At 45.1% G+C, this 25,340-nt stretch overlaps 2 protein-coding genes across 4 annotated transcripts in view; one reads left to right on the top strand and one right to left on the bottom strand.

Moving 5' to 3' along the window:
* Hspbap1 (HSPB1 associated protein 1) overlaps positions 1–22,299 on the bottom strand; it is a 55,731-nt gene extending 33,432 nt beyond the window's left edge. Inside the window, exons 1-2 of one of the 3 annotated variants that reach the window (XM_052740443.1) lie at positions 22,190–22,299; positions 3,291–3,476 (exon numbers count right to left, since the gene is read on the bottom strand). In XM_052740443.1, the coding sequence (XP_052596403.1) occupies positions 3,291–3,429 (139 nt within the window). In that variant the 5' untranslated portion in view covers positions 3,430–3,476; positions 22,190–22,299. Of the gene's footprint in view, positions 1–1,338; positions 1,589–3,290; positions 3,477–21,265; positions 21,437–22,189 lie in introns of those variants that run through there. The other 2 variants (XM_052740442.1, XM_052740444.1) reach the window with 2 other exon arrangements.
* A 156-nt stretch (positions 22,300–22,455) lies between these two features.
* Positions 22,456–25,340, top strand: part of Slc49a4 (solute carrier family 49 member 4) — a 76,034-nt gene continuing 73,149 nt past the window's right edge. Inside the window, exon 1 of the mRNA XM_052740445.1 lies at positions 22,456–22,909. Within this exon, the coding sequence (XP_052596405.1) occupies positions 22,567–22,909 (343 nt within the window). The 5' untranslated portion in view covers positions 22,456–22,566. The remainder of the gene's footprint in view (positions 22,910–25,340) is intronic.

The raw sequence follows: 25,340 nt of genomic DNA, 5'->3' as shown, positions 1-25,340 counted from the left end.
GGCCTCCAGGGGCATCAGGCACATATGTGATACACAGACACACATGAAAGCAAAACACCCAGATACATAAGATAAAAAAAAGTTTATTTTAAAAAATATAGGTGCACACCTGTAGGATTTGCTGAAGGAGGCGAAGGCATGAGGAGGATCATGAGTTCAAGGCCAGCCTGTGCCACACATTTGCTGGGTATGGGTGGTACACACCTCTAATCCCAGCACTCCAGAGGCAGACACAGATGGATCTCTGTGAGCTCAAGGCCAGCTTGGTCTACAAAATGAGCTCCAAGATAGCCTGAGCTACATAGGCAGACCCTGTCTCAAAAAAATAAACAAACAAAAAACAAAAACAAACAACAAAATAAGGTATCTTTACATTTCTGTGGCCTTTCTACTTTTTCCAATTACATTTTACACAGAAGAAGCCATACTTTCATTTTAAATTATTTCCATTTTAAGTGATATTTGTTGAATATTAACTCTATAAGCATATTCTAAATGTGTTGTGCATATGAATTTATCTTTTTTTTTTTGAGACAGGGTCTCACAATGTAGATCTGGCTAGCTTTGAACTTACTGTGTAGACCAGATAATAAAGGTAAGTGAAATACTGACACACACCAGTTGAGTACCCCTTGTCTGAAACGCCTGAGATCAGAAGTGGTTGTTTTTTATTTCTTATTTTTCTGGATTTTGGAATATTTGCATATACAGAATGAGCTATTTTGTGGATTGAACCCAAGGCTACTATGAAATTCATTTGTACTTCATGTCTTCCTTAGATATATAGGCTAAAGGTGGTATTATTATATAACTTTAGGCTAACAGTTATACATTTTGCCTTGTGAGATCAGGTATGGAATGTTCCTGTGGCATTGTGCTGGTGCTAAAAATTCAGACTCTGAAGCATTTCAGATTAGAGATGATCAATTTATATTCCTATAGGGATGAGCCCTGAAAACAGGTTATGAAAGAAAGCCAACACAGAGGCCACCTCTTTTGTGCCTGTTATGACACCCTGAATGGGTAGACTTAGACAGACGGAAGTAGGCAGTGTTGCTGGGGCTGACTGCTTAAAAAGCACTGGCCTTCATGCCGGGATAATGAAAACAGTCTGAGTTAGACAGTGGGCTGTAAGCCTGTGAAAATGTTAACCACCATTTGATTAGCTACTTTAGAAAGGCTAAAAGCTACACTTTATGCTGTGAGAATTTTATTTCCGTGGTTAAAAAAGAAAAGCCTAAGCTACCTTTTCTAAAAACTCAGTGGTTTCTCACAACTGCAGAAAGGTTTTTAAAGAACTCCCCTTAGATTTAAGGATTAACTTGAATGTAAAATTACCATGGTTCGTGTGCAGTAACAGTCCTGGCATCCTAGGCAGGAGGTGAGCAGAGTAAAGCAGAGAATTCAGGTAAATCGTGCTCAGCGAATGAACGCTAGCGACCAGCAGTAGTGTGGTGGCCGGAGTCTAAGCAGGATGGGAAAATACCACACTTTGCATTTCAACAGACACTTCAGTGAATGGCAGATTTGTTTCACAACATCAAAAGGAAAACATGTAATCTGATTTTAAGTTATTGCACTGGTCTAGCATTTCATTTAAAAATAACTAAACAACCAAGTCTGTGGTTAGAATGAGATGCCAAACTACAGTAATTCTCTTGTGTCGGTCTCAGAGTCCAAACTGGCTCTAGACACCAGAAGCAAATTGCAGGACATATTCTGTAAGGTCAAGGCGGGAGAAAGGAGCCAGGAGCTGCTGGAAGGGAAACCAGGGAATGTTTTGGCTCCTCTTAGGCTATGAATAGGTCTTTAAGAACTACTTCTCTGCAATGCACACTGAAGTGCCAGGTAAAGACCAGACCACAGCTATGGACACCTTAAGATTAGAAACATATCATTTCTGTCCCTTAAAATAACGACACTTGAGAGATAATGATAATCACTTTATCTGACAACAGGGCAAAAATGTCAAAATTTTCAAAGTGTTCTGGAAAAAAAGGCAACACGCACAATGGTCTGTTAATACTAAGGAAAGCAAAACAAGAAAAAGAAAATAAAAACAGCGCAGTGCAGCATGTGCCGACAGACAGCCCAGGCTATACAGGACGACCCCGGTGTGGACAGACAGCCCAGGCTATACAGGACGACCCCGGTGTGGACAGACAGCCCAGGCTATACAGGACGACCCCGGTGTGGACAGACAGCCCAGGCTATACAGGACGACCCCGGTGTGGACAGACAGACAGCCCCGGCTATACAGGACGACCCCGGTGTGGACAGACAGACAGCCCCGGCTATACAGGACGACCCCGGTGTGGACAGACAGACAGCCCCGGCTATACAGGACGACCCCGGGAGGAGCTGAAGACCAGCCAGTCAACATAGGCTGGCCTCAAACTCACAGAGATCCGCCTGCCTCTACCTCCCAGGTCCGGGGATTAAAGGCGTGCGCCACCACCGCCCGGCGTGTTTTATCATTTTAAAGGTGGAAGCAGAGGCATAGTTCAGTATTGCCTCGCTTGCATATAGACAGAGAGAACAAACAGCTTTACATACATTTTATGCTTATACAGGACAATAAAGGTCAAGAAGACTAAAAAGCAAAAGATAAAATTATAACCATGACTAAGTGCTATAAATAGCCTGAAGCCATACATGTAGGAATGTGTTCCAGATGAATCACAAGAGGACGGGACTATGATACTGTATTCTTGGCTACTACTGTATTATTACACTGTATACATTACAATGTATATAATACACATTCTGTATTATTATAGTGTTGCTATTTTTCAGTGGAATGGGGCACAAGGAGTCCATTAACATATTTATTGTCTACCATGCTCAATCAGCCACAATCATGTCTAGCAACATGAGAAATACATGAATAAACAGATTTTGCATTTCGTGTGGGTGTTTAAACCCAACTGTTTGAACAGGAGGAAAAACCTGTATGAGGTCAAACTATTTCCCCACATTTTCTTTTTTTCTTTTTTTTTCCAGCTGGAAAAGCAGGTTTATTGTTGCTGCTGGAGAGCCATGGTCACCCCAGGTCAGGGGGAGTGAGTAGACAGTGCTACTTGGCTGCGCCCACGAGGAACTGCTCAGAGCAGGAAAGGGATAATGGGCATGCGCAGGATCCCCACATTTTCTTATAACAGTTTCCTGCCCGTACAGTGAGTGATCGCAGAGGAGTTGAGGTTAGACAGAAAGGACTGCCTAGGATGGGGTGAGCACAGCTGAGAGTGGGGGGTGCTATGGAGGGGGCTGCCATGGTGACCGCTCACTACCTGTATCCGTGCTTCTCAGGCCCATTCTGAATCGTATCTGCTTGGCCTGCAGGACCTCGGAAAGGTGTTTCGCAGTCCAGTGCTGTGCTGGCCAATCAAACACCATGTTACAGAAGATGGCAGGCTGATGGAGAGACATTATAATTTCTTTCGCTTTCTCTGGCGTGAAAGGTTTGACACGCTTGCCTAGGGAGAGAGAAGAGTAGGGCATTAGGTAACAATGGGCAGATAACTATGGAGTTATTTCCCACGGCATGAGGAGAGATGGCTAATGCTGCTTCTGCTCTGGCAAGTCTTTCCATGCAATTGCACCACACTTAGGTAATATTTGGCCTCAAAAGTCTGAATTCTTGTTTTGGTTTTTTTGAGACAGGGCCTTACACTGCAGTCCATGTTGGCCTGGAATTCACAATGTTGCTCGGGCTGGCCAAGAACTCATGAAGATCCCCTGCCTCGGCCTTCCAAACACTTGGGTTGCAGATGTGAGGCACAGCACCTGGCTAACACAATTCTTTTTTGAAGTAATTTTTTTTTCATATTAAATTTTCAATGTTGGTAAACCTAATTTTCAATTCTAATAGTAAAGATTTATTTTTTAAAAGGTTTTCTAACTAATTTAAAAACAATGACATTTTTGGAATATAATACTTCTTAAATAGAAGGGTAGGTAAAAAATGCTGATGAGAATTACTCTGGAACAGCCAGAGTTTCTGGAATCATGACTGGACTTGCTCTATGACATGTTTAATGCCAAAGCGAACAAAAAGACTATGCTCTAGTAGTCAATCAGGAAGGAAGAGATTGCTTTTGTCTCTACAACAAAAGATACAGCTTGGATGGTGGCACATTACTATCATCCCAGGATTTGGGAGCTGAGGCAAGGGGACCAGGAGTATGAGGCCAGCCTGGGCTATATAGAGGGTTTGAACCAGCCTGGACTATGTGAGACTGTCTCAAAATTCCAGAATTTTAATTTCGGAAAGATAGCCTACTATTCTCTCATTTATTCTATTTATCCTCCCTCTCCATCCATCCATCCACCCAGCCATCTCCGCTTTCCCTCCCTCCTCTCATCTCTCTGTCCCTCCTCTTCCCTCCCAGGGCCTTTTACAGGTAGACAACCACTCCACCAAGGAGCTCCTGCTCCACTAGGGGAGTACCTTTAAAGACACCCTAATATGCACAGCCAGGACGGCTTCACACTCAGGCTGACTCTCAGACATGTATTGATGATTCTCGGAATCTCTCAGGAAGAGGCCCAATTCCTTCGACACTCAACCTTCTAAGCTAACAAAGAAAGAGGAGGCAGGAAGGGCCCGCAGAAGAACTTGGGTAATCTGTGTCTGTCCCGATGTAGAGCTTTTTTGTTTTTGTTGTTTTTTGAAACAGGGTCTCTCTACATAGCCCTGGCTATCCTGGAGCTCTCACTATGTAGACCAGGCTGGCCTTGAGGCCAGAGGGATCCTTCTGTGAGGTTCATTTTTTTCAACTTTTAATTTTTTAATTACTAAGAAGTTTTCTATTCACTTACATACCAACCACAGATGCCCTCTCTTCCCACCCACAAGGCTCATTTTTTTTTAAGACAATGAAAACTTAGTTTTCCTCCTTCTTAGGAAGGCCCACACTGTAGAATCTGCCCCTAAGCCCTTGGTGACAGAGATGAATAGGCTCCCAGCCCCAGCAAGCTAACACCTAAGAACCTTGACCTCTGCAAGGGATGAGATCACTGTGGGTGTTTGGAGGAAAGGAGGAAGAGCTGGGGCCATGAGTAGACCAAAGTTCCTGTCTCTACCTTCAGCTGCTTGTTTTTGTTTCTTCACATACACAGATCAGAGGGTCCCACTCTCCCCGAACGGGAGTTGGATGGGTGTGGAAATACGACTGAGAAAATTAATTTCCAGTTAGGTCCTTATCATAAGCAACATTCCATGTTTTAAATGAGCAAAGCTACAGGTAACAGTCGATTTGCCCTTTACTGATATCTGACAGACCCTTCATTTGTATTCTGTTGCCTTAAAGCGGGGGTGAGGGGAATGGGGGGGGGTGGGGGTGGGGCTACCAGTAGACTGTCATCATAACAGGCGGGCCACTCAAATATACCTCAGTCACTTCAAGAACACTCCATTCCAGTTGCAAGGAACACTACAGCCACCAATGCCACTAAAGCCACAACTACTTCAGCTACAAACCTGCCCTGGGTCTAGGTGACTTCACTTCAGCCTCACAAGCCTTGGTGAACTCTAGATGGCCACACCTATCCTGCAGCAAGTCTCACTCAGGACAGGAGGGGAGAGCTTTCCCAGTGACTTAGCAATAAATGTGTATGTGACATCCATGGGTGCTGTGGGATGTTCTGTATGGCAAATGTGTTCCTCTGATTGGCCAATAAATAAAACACTGATTGGCCAGTGGCTAGGCAGGAAGTATAGGCGGGACTAACAGAGAGGAGAAAAGAAAGAACAGGAAGGCAGAAGGAGTCACTGCCAGCTGCCGCCAGGACAAGCAGCATGTGAAGATGCCGGTAAGCCACGAGCCGCATGGCAGGGTAAAGATTTGTGGAAATGGATTAATTTAAGATATAAGAACAGTTAGCAAGAAGCCTGCCACAGCCATACAGTTTGTAAGCAATATACAAGTCTCTGTGTTTACTTGGTTGGGTCTGAGCGGCTGTGGGACTGGCAGGTGAGAGAGATTTGCCCTGACCGTGGGCCAGGCAGGAAAACTCTAGCTACACATGGGTGATGTGGTCCACACAAAAACACAGCTCTCCACTCAAAGGGAGTAAGAGGATTTATTCAGAGTCAAATAGGACCATGGCCCAGGAAAAGATTCAGGCTGCCCCAAACGTCATATTCCACTGTAGAAATAGTTATATGACATTTTATTAATTATAGAACAAAGTCATACATCAAGGCATCACCCAAATACAACAGTGGGAATCACAGGTAGGCAGGGTACAGCAAAGCAAGGCAAATCCGCTATATGTTTTATATACTAGCTAACAATATTCTTAGCTTTGGGGTTGGTGTAAGTTAGTGGTTTGTTAAGAATACATTGTAAAGGTTTTGACAAGCACAAGAATATTAGTTCAGACATGGAATGCATGTTTTTCAAGGGGACTAAAAATGGCCCCAGATATTTTGGTTCTGGTCTGCAACATTTTAATTCTCCGTAACTTCAGTCACTTTATATAGAATCTATTTTCTTTTGGTGTGTATATGTGTATGTGTGTAGTGTACATGCATGCATGTATGTGTGGTGCACAGGTGCAAATGTGCATGAGCACGTGGAGGCTTGAGGTTAATGTTGGGTGTCTTTATCGGTACCTCTCTACTTCATTTGTAGAGACAGGGCCTCTCTATGGTACCCACAGCTCACCCATCTGCTAATCAGGCCAGCAGCTTGCCCTGGGGACTTCTTGCCTCTACCCTGAGTGCTGGGATTACAGGTAGCTGTCATTCCTGCCCTGTTTTTATGCAGGCTCTGAAGATCTTCATTCCAGTTTTCATGCCTGCACAGGAAGCCCTTTATCCACCGAGCCATCTCCCCAGCCCCATCTTGTACAATCTTTAACAGGTGTGGGTCTTTTTTCTTTCTAAAAACTCAATCCATAGTGCATATGTATGACTTGTGATTGGTGGACCTAGAAGCTGTGCAGAAGTCAGTCGCTCCCCAATTGTGGCTATAGAAACAGGCTGCTTTCAGTCTTGTTAGGTTAAGTCTGAGAAGTGTCCCTCCAGTATACCGACTGCTCCTTTTGAGATGCAACACTAGGTCTCAATAACAGCCTCTTCTAAATGGTCTTTTGGTGCCCAGTGACATGAGCAGATAACACTATGAACAGATGGAGCACTGAGTTTAGCTCTAGGAATGCGCTAGTATGGTAACTAGAGAGTGTCAGGTTGTAAGTCCTCCAGCCTCCCAATGCCATAAGCCCTCAGCTCATCCACAGCTTAAAGGAGGCTGAAGTGTTCTCATGAGCTGCCCTGAGTTATGGGCTGAGAGAGCAGATGTCCAAAGCCTAGAGCTGTTAAGACTGTCCAATGTTGAGCCACTGGACACTTAGAACCTACCTCGGGCTACAAGGCTAGAGCTATAAGCCCCCAGCTCTCAAGGTCTAGAGCCATGAATCTCTGGCTTTGGAAGTGCAGACCAGGAAGGTCTGAGCGAGGACTTCAGAGCCTAGATCTACAAGCCTCTATACTCAAAAGCCCAGCTCATAGGCCTCTGGAGTCCAGGCTGCCAAGAGTAAGGGAGCAGCAGCCAGCGCCTTGCCTGTTTATGATTTTCTCTGATAGAGCAAGAGGGCCCTCAGGCAGCTGCTTGTGACAAAAGGTCTTAATTCATACTGGTGTGTCAATGTTCAGTACAAGGTTACCTGACTGCAATGTATCAAATCAGAGTGCCTGGATTCCCTGTATATGAACATGGATGAGTCACTTTTTTTTTTTTTTCTTTCCCCTGATACAAGGTTTCTCTGTGTAACAACCCAAGCTGCCTTGGAACTATCTTTGTAGACCAGGCTGGGCTTGAACTCACAGAAATCCTCCTGCCTCTGTCTCCCAAGTGCTGGGATTAACTGGCATGTGCCACCACTGCCCGGCGAGTCACATTTTTTTTTTGTTTTTGTTTTTTCGAGACAGGGTTTCCCTGGGTAGTTTTGGTACCTGTCCTGGAACTCTCTCTGTAGACCAGGCTGGCCTCAAAAACACAGAGATCCGTCTGGCTCTGCCTCCCTCCCAAGTGCTGGGATTAAAGGCGTGCGCCACCACCGCCTGGCAAGTCACATTTTTAAAAGCCATATTTTTGAAGTGCTAGAGAGACAGTTCAGTGGGTAAGAGTGTTGGTTGCGTTAGCACGAGGACCTGAGCTCCGGTCCCAGCCCCCATGGGAAAGCTAGGTATGGCCGTGAGTACATGTGTGTGGTACCCTATGTCCAGACCCAGGAGCTGTTCCACCTGCTTGTCTTGAAGGAACAAGGCAGAGAGCGAGAGAGCGAGAGAGCGAGAGAGCGAGAGGGAGAGCGAGAGCGAGAGCGAGAGCGAGAGCGAGAGAGAGAGAGAGAGAGAGAGAGAGAGAGAGAGAGAGAGAGAGAGAAGGCAAGGCGTGTCCTCTTTTGGTCTCCGCACATTTATGTATATACACAAACCCACCCATGCATACACCACACACACCACCACCAATAATAATAACAACAATAATATACTTTTAAAGTTTAGTTAGGCTGCTATAGGGAAGGTGAAATTTCTCTCCCACTCCAAGGATCTCTGGTTGGAAATGACATACGACAAGTTAACATGAGAAAGGGCTACAGATTTTATTTAGTATCTCTCCCATGTGCCTAGGAGCCTGCATCGGAAAGATGAAGGTCCACAGACGGACTTTGAGCATGATCCTTATACAGCAGGCCGGACAGAGAAGTGAGTTGTGAGAACATGACGAGACCAAGGAGTCTGGGCTAGGGCAGTCACTGAAGAGAAGTGACCAGAAGATAATATGACTTAACAAGTCTGCTTATCCCGATTTCTCAGTGCTGACTGCCATCCCTGGTTGTGGAATGACTTCCTTTTCCCTTCCTTTCCCTCAGTACAGGAAGATACCTTCCCAATGGCGTCTTACTTTCTGGTTTAGGAAGAGAAAGGAAAGCAAGGTCCTTTCTTGTACCTGCTGTTTTCCAATAACACAAAACAATCAATATGCCAAAGTGGCATGTTTTCATCCCCCACAATATACAAAGACATAACTGAGTTGGGTTGCGTATCAGGGATAGACGGCTTGCGGAGCATGAGGTAGACCCTGGGATCAGTGTTCGACATTAAAAAAAGGAAGATCTAAGTACTCATGAGGCAGCTGCAGGTAGATCTCTATGAGTTCCAGGCCAGTCAAGACTGCATAGTGAGACCTTTTCAAACAACAACAATAAAAAACAATATATCTATACTCTATGCTTATACACATAAATTAGAACTATGCTTTGGGAAATAATTGGGACAATAAAGCCAAAGTCTCAAAGAACCATCCACTATTTCAATAACTCAAATAACTCATAGAATAGAAATTACTCAACAAAATAATAAGCTTCATATTATGCATACATATTATATCTATTATGTATAGCATACAAATACACACAAATTAATACCACACTATAGCAGCTAAAAGTGTGGATACTTAATGTTCCCCAAATACTTGCTAAATTATAACACAGCAAGTATTATTGGCATATTATATATAGTAAAAATAAAAATAAAGCTATGTGGAAAAGTGTAAAGATGTGAGGTGGTTAGGGAGAGTGGGGGCTGAACTGACTCTCAGTTATTACAAAAGTCACGTGAGAAATGTGATGTCTAGACAAGAGGTGTCAGTGAGGAAGGAAGTGATGGTCCAGCTGGAGAAATACTAACAATATCAAAAGACCATGGCAACCAGAGACCGGGTGGGAGGAAGATGCCGCCAGAGGCAGCCTGGGGTGTGACCTGTGTGTGACCTGCCACACAGAGAAGTCATACGCAGCCACTTGTTTGGTTGGGAAGATAAGGAATACGATTTTGAACACCATCATTATCATATCATGTATTTACAGTGTCCATCTGCTCCTCTAAGAAGCCTATGAAATGGAGAAGATATTTCCATCATCAAAGGATAAAATGGAAACTCAGATGTCAAATGAACTAGCCAATGACAAATAACTAATCAGGTCTGATTTGCAAGCCTAACGTTCTTTACACTACACAAGCCTGCTTCCAGAGAATGCAAACTGTGGAGCATGACCTACCTGCCAATCTGATGGAGGCATTTTCTCAACTGCGGCTCCCTCTTTCCTGATGACCCTAGCTTGTGTCGGGCTGACAAAACACTAGACAGCATAGAGTATGATGTGAAAAGATACAGGTCTAGGAAATCTCAAGATCAGTTCACAGGTAATGACACATGCATATTTGGGCAGACAGGAATGTCTGGAGAAAAATGGAGGTCATGTTACATCTGCAGTAGAGACTACTAGCTGTCTGCCTACCTTATACCCATTCTCTTCTTCCTGAAGCTTTAATTTTCCTCTTCAGAACTAGGTATTGAACCCAGGTCCCCGTGGACCTAGGTAAGCACTCCACCACTGAGCTATATCTCCACTCCCTCTTCCTCCTTATTAACAGAATTCTGTGTGAGGAACAATGGCTAAAAAAATTCTCTCTTAGGCTCCTTTGCAGACAGGAGTGGACAAAGATTTATATGTGTATGTGTATGTGTGTGTGTGTGTGTGTGTGTGTGTGTGTGTGTGTGTGTATGTGTGTGTGTGTGTGTATGTGTGTGTGTGAATGTACACATGTGTGTTCATATTTATAGATGTATGCATAGGTATGCAAGTTCCTGAGTCAGCATTTTAGCCCTTATCCTCCCTCCTCTCCGGCACCTATTTTGCCTGGAAACAGATTTAACCAGCATGGGAAACAAAAGGAAATGGCAAAATTTGCCAAAAGAATGCAAGAGGTTCACCTCTGTGCCCCTTCACCAGCACCAGCAAACTTCTACCCCCTATAACTGTAATTAATGAGGCAATTCCACATAATTTATCTGGTAATCAAGAGAGGTTTATTTCTGGGGTAACTTACAGCCAATAGGGGTTGGTTACAGGATCCGGGAGAGATGAGGTACCACCCAGCGGACAACTCTGGTTTGGTCTCCCATCCAGCTTCCAGGACAATGAGGTATCCAGAAGGGGCCAGCACATACATACACACCTCGAGTCTTAAGGGGCTCCCTCTCAGCCACGCCCCAGGGGAAGGTCATAGGCGGGTGTGGCAGTTACCTGCTGTCACTCTAGGGGTAGTGTTTCAAGGTCAAAGCTGGAACAGCTACCCACTACAACCTCCCAATTGTTTTTGTATGAAAATAAACCATAGTCAAGACATCATTGCTATGAATAGTTCCGAACTGAGGAACACCTTGCTGTCTCAGGCAAGGACACTTTCAGGGACAGCCTTACTCTCCCTTTGTAATGCTTTGTGGCTTAGACAGGATAAATCATGGCTGGTCTGACTCACCATAGCATTTCTCAGTTCTAATGTGGTAAAACATTCAACCTTTGAATATTTCCCTTCTAGAACTTTAAAGGGGAAAGGCAATCAGATGTATTGGTGCTTCCAGTGTTGCTGTTTGTTTTTGCTCTTTTGGGGGGCCCACCACCCAGCTCCCAAATAAATCACTCATGGAGGCTTATTCTTAATTATGAATGTTCGGCCGTAGCTTGGCTTGTTTCTAACCAGCTTTACTTAACTTTAAATTATTCCATCTACCTTTTGCCTCTGGGCTTTTCCCGTTCTCTTACTTCTGTAAATCTTACTCTTATTCCATGGCCTGCTGGGTAGCTGGGTGGCTGGCCCCTGGAGTCCTCCTCTTCCTCTGGTTACATTTTTTTTTGATCCCCTCTTCCCAGATTTCTCTTTCTCTTTATCCTTTCTGCCTGCCAGCCCTGTTTATCTTTTCTCCTGCCTCGCTATTAGCTGTTCAGCTCTTTATCAGACCACCAGGTGTTTTAGACAGGCACAGTAGCACAGCTTCACACAGTTAAACAAATGCAACATAAACAAAAGTAACACACCTTAAAATAATATTCCCCAACATTCCAATGTAGAGACTGACTTACTCCCTTTAACTCAAACCAGAGCCAACAAAATACACAGCTTTGAATGCACCCTCACAAACAGTTCTCACACATGGATGGTACACCTGGTTCCCCTTCTACAAATACATAGTCAGACATTATTAACATATGAAGACTGTTTTGACAAAACAGCCTCAAAGAAACTATTTTTCTTTACATGTTAGATTTTTTTTTTTTTGGTTTTTCGAGACAGGGTTTCTCTGTGTAGCTTTGCGCCTTTCCTGGAACTCACTTGGTAGCCCAGGCTGGCCTCGAACTCACAGAGATCCGCCTGGCTCTGCCTCCCGAGTGCTGGGATTAAAGGCGTGCGCCACCAACGCCCGGCACATGTTAGATTTTTTTAAATGCCTTTATTGTTATGATCTAAAAATCCCAGATACCCCAGAGTCTATTTAATGGATGAGCACCCAAACCAAAGTTTGCTGAGAAAGCAGCTGGCCTAGTGACGGGCATACAAAACAAACATTTCCCAAGTAAATAAAAAGTGCTATTAAATGTGTGTTAAAAAAAAAGTAATCAGCTGTTTCCATAATAGAAAAGTAGCGCATATTATAGAATTTCAGGCCCAGAGTGAAATAACAATCAGTTGGTTGTGAGATAAAACTAATTTGGCTTCTGATAGTTTAATCAACAATGAACTGAGCCATTAAATTAGCAAGTTTAAGTCTCATGATTTCCTTTAAAGAAGGATGTAAGGCTATATCCTATTAATTAAATAGCCTAGGGATATACCCAGTCATTACACGCCAGGGATACGTGCAAAGAGCTGTAAAGACTCTGAAGTAACCGCAACGTCTTTGAAGGATGAGTGTATTTAGGTCCAAACTTGCAAGCAGGGATTTCTAAGGAGATGGTTTAGAAACTGCTGGAAAGAAACATCACTGATCCAGATGCTGAACAACTATCTATTCTCCCTTCAAACATTGCATACTCAATAAAACAACAACAACAAAAAAAGAGAAAAAGCCAGTACATGCAGTCTATTTGTTGCAGTCTGATTACTATAATTCTTTGGGGATAGTTGAAACATCATAAAAGAATGAACTGCCTTTTTCAGTAACAATAATAAAAAACTATACAAAGCATAAGATAATTTGAAAACCAATTTCTCTGAATTTCCTAGTTATCTGGCTTTAGTAATTAATATCTGACTTGGACTTGTATCTAAAATTTAGAATAAGATGAGACTAAAGGACATTTACCAGATTTTCAGAAGACTCTCCAAATACTGATAGAATTTAACAAAGATCCTGAAATAAAAATAATGTCTCTCACATTAGAAAATATAAATGGAAAAATAAATAATAAAAAATGTGCAGAAGGTGTCATAAAAGTTACAATATAGAAACCCCCAGAGTAACACAACAGGATTTAAAAAAAACCACAATGACAAAACCCTGGCATGGGGAGATTTCTGAAATATGATATGTATGAGGATCTCTCCAATCTGCCAACTATTACATATGTGTGTGAAATTTCAAACCATTAGAATGGTAGCTATTAGGACAAAAAGCAGTTATCATCCGGGCCAGGTCTAAAAACTGGATAGACTCACGTCTAACAGAATGACTGACTGACAGACATGTGCCTGTGATCCCAGCATCGGGAGGCTAAGACAGGATGACGGGGAGTCTCTAGGGCTTGGGCTACACAGTGAGAGCCTGTCTGAAAAAGAAGAGGACAAAATGCTGGATTAGTAGTAAAGAGAGAGGAGGAAACTTAGACAAAGATACTTTCTCATTTTGTAGGCATTACTTTGAAATGTCAATAAAGACTATGAAAGTTCTCCTAAAAAGCTTAACATAATGTTGAGTAAAATGACCAGTAGCTGGCCAGGCGTGGTGGCGCACACCTTTAATCCCAGAGCTCAGGAGGCAGAAGCAGGCAGATCTCTGTGAGTTCGAATCCAGCCTGGTCTACATAATGGAGCTCCAGGCCAACCAGGGATACATAGTGAGACCTTGTCTCGAAAAACAAAAACAGAATAGCAATAGGTATAGATCCTGGAAACTTCAAGGACTCAAGGATGTAGCAGGAATCCTAACTGGTCTTAGTAAAAACCCTTAGCCAGATATCAGGGTAAATGCTGAAAGGTCAGAGCAAGCCACAGCCATCTCTTACCTCGCCAACTCCTCAGTCTGAAAGAGTTAAGCTCCTTTCTCCTCCCGCCTTATATTCCTTTCTCAGCCTAGCTATATCACTTCCTGTCTCCACCGCCCAAGTACTGTAAGCAAAGGCATGAGATCCCAAGTGCTGAGATTACAGGTGTGTGCCACCACTGCCTGGCCTCTATGGCTAACTAGAGGCTGGCTTTGCGCTCTGATCATCAGGCAAGCTTTATTTGTTAGAGCATACACAAAATACCACCACACAAGGTGGCCTTTTGCTACTGAAGAAAGACCACATTTTAAGGTTGAGGCAGTTACGACTTAATCATGGCATTGCCCAGCTTGGGCTGAATACATGACACAGGCCTTTTAGATCCCTCCAACATTACACTTATAACTCTTGCCCAGCTGACCTAGAAACTTGGCTGCCTTCTCAAAAACCGGCTCATAAGAGGCTAGGGAGACGGCTCAGCAGGTCAAGTGCTAGCCAGGCAAGTGTGAGGACCAGGGTTCAGATCCCCAGAGGCCACATAACGCATCCTGGCACAGGGCAGCAGAGACAAGGAATCCTCAGAGCAGGCCGACCAGACTAGCTCAAACAAGCAGCTCCGGGTTCAACAGGAGACCCTGCCTCAATACGTAACGTTGAGAGATCCATGGAGGAAGACTCGGGAAGCATCCCCAGACCCCCTACATACACACGTGCACTCTCACACCCACACAAATGTGAACAAGCATATGTATATACACATGTACATCACCTCTCTCTCTCTCTCTCTCTCTCTCTCTCTCTCTCTCTCTCTCTCTCTCTCTCACACACACACACACACACACACGCCCAAAAAATCGGCTCAAAAAATAAAACTTAAAAATTTAAAAATAATACTGGTTTTAAACTTAAAACAAGGACAAATAAGTCTGCACTCTAAATCAGGCTCACACTCGGAAGAATGGAATCTCAAATACTAACAAAGCTTCATGGCATCTTCAAAATCCCGACAAAAATATTTTGATCTGACTTCAGATGCTTCTAAGTAGATTTTCTACAACTGAAAGTAAATTGGTTATTTTGCTTTGCCTTTTTTTTAATTACAGAGAGTCAATAGTAAGATCTCAATGAGACATTTGCACCCACGTTTCCAGCAGCACTCCAGGAACAGCTACGTGGTGGGAGCCACCCTGATGCCCGCTATGGAGTGTGTTATGTAGCCTGAAGGAAAATGAAAGAATAACACTAACTGAAACAAGCCGCCACAAAGCTGCTCTGTTATGTGATTCCCCTCAGAGAAGTGTTGAAAGTGGTCAAATGTACAAACCCTTTGAATGATGCTCCATTAAGCATAACCAGAAAGAGTTTCAAACAAGGATCAGTTCCAGTTTCAGGCTCATCTCCCCGGCACCGGGCCACTCACCCAGTTACTTGCACTCTAACTACCCCCAACCTTCAAGCAACCATTCCAAGCTTTCCTCTCAGGGCTCCCGAACCTTCTCCACATCCTCATTCTTGTGGTGCTTTGCTGTTTTTCTGAGAAGCCTGGAACCCATGACTTCCCCCATCACCACTTCAACATTTCTACTTTCACACTGCCTTTTCTCTGGACTCAACAGACACAATGTCCTCCTTCTCTCTTGCATTCGGTCACCACCTCCATGAGAACTGCAAGTTGCTCACATATGTTGCTGTGAGAACAAAGGCTTGGGTTAAATGAAACATTAAGGGTTAACACGGCAAGGTCTGACAGACTGAGGAGACAACTAAGATGTCCTGGAGCTGGCTGGGAGATGGCCAAGCAGAGTGACAGTAGCCCTTCCTTCCCAAGCCCTTGAGGAACATATGTGGGACATTATTGTTCTTTCTTATATTCTCACTTCTCACTGTAAGTGAAGGTGTCCCCTACCTATTTCAGCAGAGACCCCAGACCATCCCACAAACAAGGAGCTAACAGAACAAATGCAGCTACCTCTTGGTGGGCACGAGAACAAAGACCTTAGAGTATATAATTACCAGTAACCGAGACAGTTGCAATGCTAGAAGGTGGTTAACTCCAGTAACTAACAGGTAGCAGTCAAGGTCCGTCACTAACAAAGCCAGAATCAAAGCTAACAGAGGGGGGTTCAAGCACCCCTAACTAAGTGCGCAGTACATGAACAGCACATGATCATCACCCTGGTTAGGTCAGAAGCATGTACTGAGTGTGTAGGCTCTCCACTGGTTCAGCCCATGATGGGCCAAGAACTAGCCAATCCCAATAGTTACCTCAGTCTTTGTCCAGTTATGGCCATGTCCCTATAAAAACCCCTAGACAAAGGAGTTCACTAGCTTTTCCTTTCGTGGAAACTCCTCCCACGCTTGGGACTTTCTGTAAATTTCTCACTTTTTTGTAATTTTCTCTAATTAAGCTTGCTTCCACTTTGCACACTTTGAGAAGAGTTTGTGTCCTTAGTCTTCATTGGCATGAGACAACTCCTGTGGAATAATCTTTTTATACACTGTGAAGATGTGTCACTCAGATGGGTTTAGTAAAAAGCTGAATGGCTAATAGCTTGGCAGGATTTTCAGGGCAGAGAGAATGCTGGGAGGAAGAAGGGCAGAGATGCCAGCCAGGCATGGAGGAAACAGGAAAGCAGCATGGGCAGTACAGAGTAAAGGTAATAAAGCCACGAGGTAAAAAGTAAATTAATAGAAATGGGTTAATTTAAGTTATAAGAGCTAGTCAGAAACAAGCCTAAGCTACTGGCCAAGGTTTCACAATAAGAAGTCTCTGTGTAGTTATTTGGGAGCTGGCTGGCAGGGCAGAAAAATCCGCCCACAGACAATGAACTCAGAGTTACTGTCTCAGGTTGATTTCCGGTGACAGTAGAGTTTCCTGTACTTTAGGGGCCTGGGTCAAGTCCAAATGGGCTGAAATAGGTCCCCCTGTACTCAAAATTCTGCACACTAATTCACACCTTGTTTTTCAGGCTGGAAAACAGACATCTCCAATTTCTTTCCTCACCTCAGTCACCAAGGCCAACACTTTCTTCTTCCCTATTTGTGGTGCTGGGAAATGAACCTAGGGACTTGAATAAGCAAGACACTCTTCCACTGGCCCACGCACCCAGTCCGAGCACCTGCTGTCTTAGTTAGGGTTTCTATTGCTGCCACAAAACACCAAGATCAAAAACAAGTTGAAGAGGAAGGGTTTATTTGGATTACACTTCCAGATCATAGTCCGTCATTGGAGGAAGTCAGAACAGGAACTCAAGCAGGGCTGGAACCTGGAGGCAGCAGCTGATGAAGAGGCAATGGAGGGGTGCTGCTTACTGGCTTGCTCACCCTACTTCCTTATAGATCCTAGGACCACCAGTCCAGGGATGGCACCACCCACAAATGGGCTGGACCCTCCCCCACTGATCACTAATTGAGAAAATGCCCCAAAGCTGAATCTCATGGAGGTAGTTCCTTAACCGAGGCTCCTTCCTTTCTAATGACTCCAGCTTGTGTCAAGCTGACACAAAACCAGCCAGCACACTTGCTATTAGCAATAGAAAATGGATATCATTCTTAGCTATCTAATTCCTGCCAGACACTCTAGGCTAGGTTAGCTACAAGTATTATCTTTAATTTTCACAACTATTGTGCATTTCATAAAAGAGGAAACTGGGGCCCACTCTTTCTCCCTCTAATTTATCCCATATCCTTCAGGCACAGTGATCTTCCTAAACTTAAATCTGATCATATTACACCCACCATTAAACCTCTTTAAAACTTACTATTTTTTGTTTTGTTTTGTTTTGTTTTTCAAGACAGGGTTTCTTTGTGTAACAGTCTTGGCTGTCCTGGAGCTCACAAAGATCCACCTGTCCCTTCTTCCCAAGTGCTGGGATTAAAGGTGTATGCCACCACCGACCGGCTTCTTATCATTATTTTTTAAAGTCCAGGTAACTGGGCACAAGGTAATCTTCATCATCCCTTTTCCCCCAACATTCCTCACAGCAGCATCTTTTAATCCCTGGACCATATCCTGCTTCTTCTCCTCTTACCTCTAGACTCAGCACAGGACTTGTTTTTAATTTTAAATTAAATTTAAAATTATTAGTATGCTTGTGGGTATGCCTGTGCCACAGCTCATGTGTGGCGTTCAGAGGACACTCTGTGATATCAAGTCTCTCTTTCCATCTTTCCATGGATTCTGGGGGGGGTAGGGGGTGCAAATTCAGGTGGCCAGGCATACATGGCAAGCAAGCACTTTACCCCCTCAGCAATCTCACCGGTTCCTTTTTATTTTTTCTTTGAGACGGGGTTTATGTACAGGCTGGCCTCACACATGCTATGTGGCCAAGGCTGACCCTGAGTTCCTCATCCATTGTCTCATGTGATGGGATTACAGGTGCACTACACCGTAGCTGGCTGGGATTCCCTTATTCATCCACTCACCATACATATTACATAAATGAAATGTATATAGGTTCTGTCTTAGTTACTTTCCTATTGCCATGATAAGACACCACCTTCCTAGTCCAAAGTCCCAAAGTCTTCCACATTCCTCCCAAACCAGCATGGTCTGTCACAGAAATGCCCTACTTCTGGTACCAACTTTGGTCTTAGTTTTCTATTGCTGTGAAAGGACACCATTACCAAGGCAACTTATAGAAGAAAGAGTTTACTGGGTGGCTTACAGTTTCAGAGTGTTAGATACATGACCCACTGTAGCAGGGAGCATGGCAGTAGCCAGGCAGGCATGGTGTAGTAGCAGTGGTAGAGAAAATTATATTTTGATCCATAAGCAGGAGGCAGAGAGCCCTAACTGGGAATGGCATGGGCTTCTGAAACCTCAAAGCCCACCCCTAGTGACACACCTCTAACAAGGTCACACCTCCTAATCCTTCCCAAAGAGTTCCACCAACTGGGGACCAAATAGTCAAACAGATGAGCCTATGGGGCCAGTTTCATTCAAACCACTGCAGGTCATTTCCTCAAAGTTCTTAAAATCTAGTGGCATAAGCAAGTATTAAAGATAAGTATGATGACAGAATCAGGATTCTGTGTTATAAAACATTTAGTGATAGTGAAAGTCACAGTGAATGTTTCAGATCAGTCTGATGTAGTAAGAGGTCTCAGATGCTTACACACTTTGAAACCTGAAGACTAAGATGGTCAGATACATGAAAAGCAGAAGGCAGGGTGAGGGGCAAGAGATACTGCTTAGAAGAGAAAACAGTCCCCAAAACTGACACATGGGGTTGAATGAAACTAAAAAGTTTGCACACAAAACAACCCCTTAGTGGAGTGTTGTGGGATATTTGTACACTGTGTGAAGATGTATGGCTGCGATTGGTGTAATAAAGAGCTGAATGGCCAATAGCTAGGCAGGAGAGCACAGGCAGGATTTCCAGGGAGAGGAAGAGAAGGAGGAATCTACTAGAGATGCCAGGGAGACACTGAAGAGGTTGGACATATGGTACAGAGTAGAGATAACGGAGCCACGTGGAAGAATGTAGATTAATAAAAGCAGGCTAATTTAAGTTATAAAAGCTAGTGGGACAAGCCCAAGTCAATGACTTTCACAATCGATAAGCCTCTATGTCATTATCTGTGGGCTGGGGTCCCAACGAGAAAGGACTGCTACAGCAGAGCAAACAGCCAACCTACAGAAAGGGTGAAAGTATTTTCCAGCTATACTTTAGACCAGGGGTTAATATCTAGAATATACAAGAAATGCAAAATTATTGACACACACACACACACACACCACCACCACCACCACCACCACCACCACCACCACCACCACCACAAATTGGCCAATGAACTGAAGAACAATTCTCAAAATAAACAAAAAAAGGCCCATTAATATTTTATAAAGCATTCAGTAACCTTAGTTCTCAGAGATATGCAAATTATAACCCCTCTGAGATTCCATCTCACCCAGGTCTGAATGGCTATTATCAAGAAAACAAAGCATAACAAATATTGCTGAGACTGTGGGAGAAGAGGAACCCTTATTCACTGCTGGTAAGGGTGTACACTGGGCAGCCACTTGAAAATCAGTGTGGAGGCGTCTCAAAATACTAAAACAGAGCTACCAGATGATCCTTCTGTACCACTCCTGGGCACAGAGGACTCTATCCTGCTACAAGGCTGGTTGCACATCCATGTTCAATGCTGCTCTATTCACAACAGCAAGGAAACAGAATCAGTCTAGATGTCCATAAATTGATGAATAGGTATATGTATATTATATATTATATATATTCAGCCATAAAGAAAATCAAAATTATGAAAATGAATGGGGCTTGAAATAATATTAAATGCAGCTCTTAACTTCTAATATATATGAGGAGTGTGGATAGAGGCCGGAGAACTAAAAGGGGTCCATAGGTGGGGGGGGCATTAGGGGAGGGAGGCGGGGAGGACAGCAGAAAGGTATGATGTGAGAAGAAAGGGGATGCAGGGGGTGCAAGGGTGCAAACTACGATGGGGAAGAGGCCGAGAGACAGGTGAAACAAGTCTGATGGTCAGGGGAACCAACCCAAGTCGAGAATGTGTGAAAATGCCTGAAGAAAGCCTGTTACATTTTATGGCAAATTAAAAAATTTAATCGAAGAATGAAAAAAACCAAAGAGATGCTGTTTAGAGACATCAACAGACCTCAAATCAAAGATTTTTTTTTTTGTTTGTAGGTCATGATTTGGAGCTTGGATTTTATTCTAGGTCCCAAGTACAATCAAATTATTAAAGAATTGTGTCACTTTTTTCCTGATGAATGGTGACGAGAAAAGAGAGGCATAAAATAGGATACAGGACACTATCAGGAAGATAAACTAATGGTTTTAGGTAAACAAACAAACAAAAGACTAATTTGGGGGCAGGAGAGATGATGGGTTGGCAAGTAAAAACACCTGGAGCACAAGTTCAGCGAACTCCCCAGAGACCTAAATAAAAAGCTATGTTCGCACACATCTGTAATCCTAGCACTTTATCCTGGAGATGAGGAGGCAGAGACGGGAGAATCACCACAAAGCGCTCTCACAGGCCAGCTAGCCTCCGCCAAAGGAACACCGAGCCTACATACGATCAGACAACTGAATGGCGCGATGTAAGAAGTCACATTCACTAAAACAAGTCACTTTCTTCACGGCCTAACGCGCAGCGGGATGAGACTTGGGATGGAACCGTGGCCGGTTGGCACCACGGAGGCACTCGGGAGTCCCTGACCCGCACCTACCTTCCTCCCCGACAGCTCTCCGGGCGGGGGTCCCGGACGCGCTCCCCTCGTAGCCTGTTGCCATGGTTACCGCGCTAAGGATGGAGCTAGTACCGGGTCAGAGGAACCTCTGGGATCTGCCGCCTCCCCGCAGGAAGGATCCACCGCCTTCACCGGAACCGGCGCTCCCGGAGTCACGTGACCACGCTGGGCGTGGCCACGCCCGTTTGTTTTGCTCTAAGGATCCTGAAAGCGCCGAGCACGTGGCCTGGGCCCGGGTACCTCTTTCTCCCACCCTTAGCTTTTTTTGTGTGTGTGTGCGAAGATCCTCTATTTCCGCCCTGGCATTCCCTCACTCAGTGGGACTCGCGATTTAGGGGAACCCGGGGTAGCTTTGCCCGCACCTCCATTTCGCTGGTTCCTTTGGCATCGGGATCATCCCAGCTGGTTTTCCTGGCTGCCTGGGCACATGAACCTCAGGCAGTGCCCCTTGAAGGCGTTCCCTGTGACTCATTTCCCGAGCCAGATATGCCAAGTTGCTTGACTGTCGTTTTCAAGGACACAGACAGCTGTCAGGGGTCTGGATTTGTACATCAGAACAAACAGATGTCTAACCCCTTCCCCCAGCTTCTGCCGTTTATTTAGTCTGGTTAACACCATAATGAGAGGTAATCTAGGTCACTGTCTTCCAACCTTAACATAATCCGTATTGTTTACCCTTTTGCGTGACGAACAAAATGGGTAGAAAGACTCAAGTCTGAATGAAAATTGGTTAGTGTATAATCTCACTGGATACTTAAAGACACAGACAAAATCAAATGGTTTTCATGACACAATACCCTGAGACCTTCCTATACCTCAATGTCCTGCCGCCTATAATTTCTGCAGTTAGAACCCCAATAAAAACAAAAGCCTAATATAGAAGCAAACATTGGGATAAGTGACCTGAGGTCAGCGAGTTGTTTATCGGGCACGTGATGTAAACTTGGGCACTTCCTCCAGCAACCCGCGAGGGACTGGCTCAGCCTCCCCAGCTCCAGCCTCCCGACCAGGCGCTCTCCTCCACTCCTTTCGTTCCTTGGGTCGCATCCCGCGACCCCGGCTGCTCGGCTCTCCCAGGGCGTGCCTGCGCTCCCAGCGAGCAGGGTGGACCCTGCCTCGCCTCCTCCCCTCGGGCTCGGGCGGCGCAGGCGCAGCAGACGCGGCCGGGAGGCCGAGGACCAGAGCGGCTCCGGCTCCGGCTCCACCCGCCCAGTCAGCGCCCGGCTGGCTGATCTGCGGCCACCGGGACGCGTCGGGCAGGGCCGGCGGGCGGCGTCGCCATGGGCTCGGGCTGGAGCAGCGAGGAGGAGGAGCGGCAGCCGCTGCTGGGCCCGGGGCTCGGGCCTGCACCGGGGGCTGCGCGCAGGGGCCGGGAGGCGGCGGCCGTGCTGCCAGCGGCGGGCCCGGGCCCCGGGCGGGTGTACGGGCGCCGCTGGCTGGTGCTGCTGCTCTTCTCCCTGCTCGCCTTCGCCCAGGGCCTGGTCTGGAACACCTGGGGCCCCATCCAGAACTCGGCGCGCCAGGCCTATGGCTTCTCCGGCTTGGACATCGCGCTGCTGGTAATGTGGGGGCCCATCGGCTTCCTGCCCTGCTTCGCTTTCATGTGGCTGCTGGACAAGAAAGGTAAGGAAGGGGTCCGGGACGCCTGCGGGCGTGTCCCTTCTCCGGGAGCCGGCGCCCGCCAGGATCCCAGCCTGCCTGTGCCTCCCGGCTTGGTCTAGGGGTTGTGTGAGGTGACCCGGAGTCGCTGGCATCCCATCCCTAACTCGGGAACCCTCTGTCCCCAAAGCGACAAATAAGGAGGATGCTTTCCAAGTATTGATTTTTTTTTTGTTACGCCCTTTATGCAACCCTAGAGATTTAGGCAGTCACCAGATGTTGAAGTCTTTGCGTATTGTGGACACCAGAGCGACCCAGTGCACTTGCTGTGAATGTTTTTGACACCTGACAGAAGTGACTCATGCTTTGATTTCAAAGGAATTTTTGAGGTGCTGAGGGTGAAAGGTCAGAAAAGAGACTGGTGATGCCCAGATGTAAGGAAGCAATGAGCTGGCATGGTGACTCCAGCCCTGGAAGCACTGTTGGGAAACTCAGGTCTGACGTCTGGATTTCTGGAAGGTAGCTCCCCGGGTTAAAATGAGCGCGTTCTCCAGGTGACTGTTCAGTTGCGATTTATTACTCTGAGATAAAGATCGCAGATGCAAGAAGGCTCCCCTTCAGATGGGGACTCCAGGCATCGCACTTTGCCAGGTGCCAGTGAGATTCTGTGAGATGGGGAGAAGGCCAGTGCGGGAAGAGTCAAGATGTTGAATTATCCCTCCTGAGTGTAAGTAAGCCTCCAGGAGGCTGTTGTGCAAGATTTAGACCTCTTAGGTATGTAGTTGGATAATGGTCGGAAACTGCTTTGTGTAGATTCTGTTCAACCTTTTGAGTTGAACAAAATGAGTTTTGATGTAATAAATTCTTTGGTTAGTTTTGGAATAACATTGTCTTAGTCTACAGGTCTGTTAACAAACAGCCATAAACTTACAAAACAAAAGACATTTATTTATAGCCTTTCTGGAAACTGGGAAGTCCAAGATGAAGGACCAATTGGATTGCTTGTCTGGTGAGCATCATCCATACAATGCTCTTTTCTTTGTAATCTCTCAAGGGAAAAGGCCAGGGATCTCTCTGGGGTCTCTTTGATAAGGGAATTAATCCTATTTGTATAGACCCTGCCCTGACAACCTGTTAGGTCCCCAAAGCCCCACCCCTTAGTCCAATCACTTTGCTGGGAGTAGAATTTCAACGGGATTCTGAGTGGACCCACAAATGTTCTCCATGAAGTAAAAGTGGAACATAGGTTGATGTGGAGCTGTGATTGTCTGGTGTGACATAGCTCTCAAACTATATGTTATCGAAAGAACAACATCTAGCTGTGCGTGCTCCCATCCTGGTGATTCCTTTACAAGAGTCCACATGGAAGAGATGACAAAATTGATGACTGAATACATTCAATCATCATGAGTAATACATATGATCAATATGTGTTATAGATGCTCAAAAGGGGAGGGCAGGTCTAAGCCCAGAAGAACAGTGTCCAAAAGAGAAGGAAAAGTACTTTGGTATGTTCTACCCTAGCATCGAGTCCTGTGCATTCGTTTGTTTGGTTTTGGTTTTTCGAGACAGGGTTTCTCTGTGTAGCTTTGGTGCCTGTCTTGGATCTCACTCGGTAAACCAGGCTGGCCTCGAACTCACAAAGATCTGCCTGGCTCTGCCTCTGAGTGCTGGGACTAAAGGCGTGCGCCGCCCAGCTGTTTTTTTTTTTTTTTTTTTTTTTTTTAAGAAGGTCCTTTGGTAAACTGGAATGACCGTGAGAGTTGCATGACAAGAGTGATAATGGGTGTAAAAAAAAAATCATGAAATTTAAGCTTGAACAACTGAGACAGAATATAGACAACATGAAAATCAAGTAAAAGAGCAGTAGACTTCATGTGTATAGTTCTAAAGGAAGAACTGTGATGTAACTGCGGTGTGAAGACTCTGCTAGCCATGAGAGGTGTGTAGTGGTGGAAGGGACTTTAGGACTTCTAGGAGGAGCAGGCATGTGGGCAGGGAGTTCCAAAACAGCACTTGACGTAGAATAAGGTAGAAGAGACCAATTATTAGATATTGATTTCTTTGGTGGTGTACTCAAAGCACTGTCTGTATTCTTTGCCAAGCACGACTTCACTTGCTGCCTGAAGCAGAATGACCTAGAGAAATAGCCGAAACAATGGGTCATTTCCCCTAACAACCCGCTGACTGCCGTGATCACTTCTGTAAAAATCCTGCTTGCACTGGGTGGTGAGAGGCCTTTAATCCCACCACTCCTTTAATCCCAGCACTCCGGAGGCAGAGGCAGGTGGATCTCTGTGAGTTCGAGGCTAGCCTGGTCTACAGAGTGAGTTCCAGGACAGCCAGAGCTACACAGAGAAACCCTGTCTTGAAAACAAACAAAAATCAAGCTTGCTTGCCCATTCCACCTTGTGGTTTTTTAGTATAAAATAAGAATACAAACTGGCCCTGGGAT

The sequence above is a fragment of the Peromyscus californicus genome, unplaced genomic scaffold, assembly GCF_007827085.1.
Source record: "Peromyscus californicus insignis strain IS unplaced genomic scaffold, ASM782708v3 Scaffold_16__1_contigs__length_79575227, whole genome shotgun sequence".
In the NCBI taxonomy this organism is placed as follows: domain Eukaryota; kingdom Metazoa; phylum Chordata; class Mammalia; order Rodentia; family Cricetidae; genus Peromyscus; species Peromyscus californicus.
The sequence above is the reverse complement of the archived record's forward strand: the minus strand, read 5'-3'. Positions and strand labels throughout refer to the sequence as shown.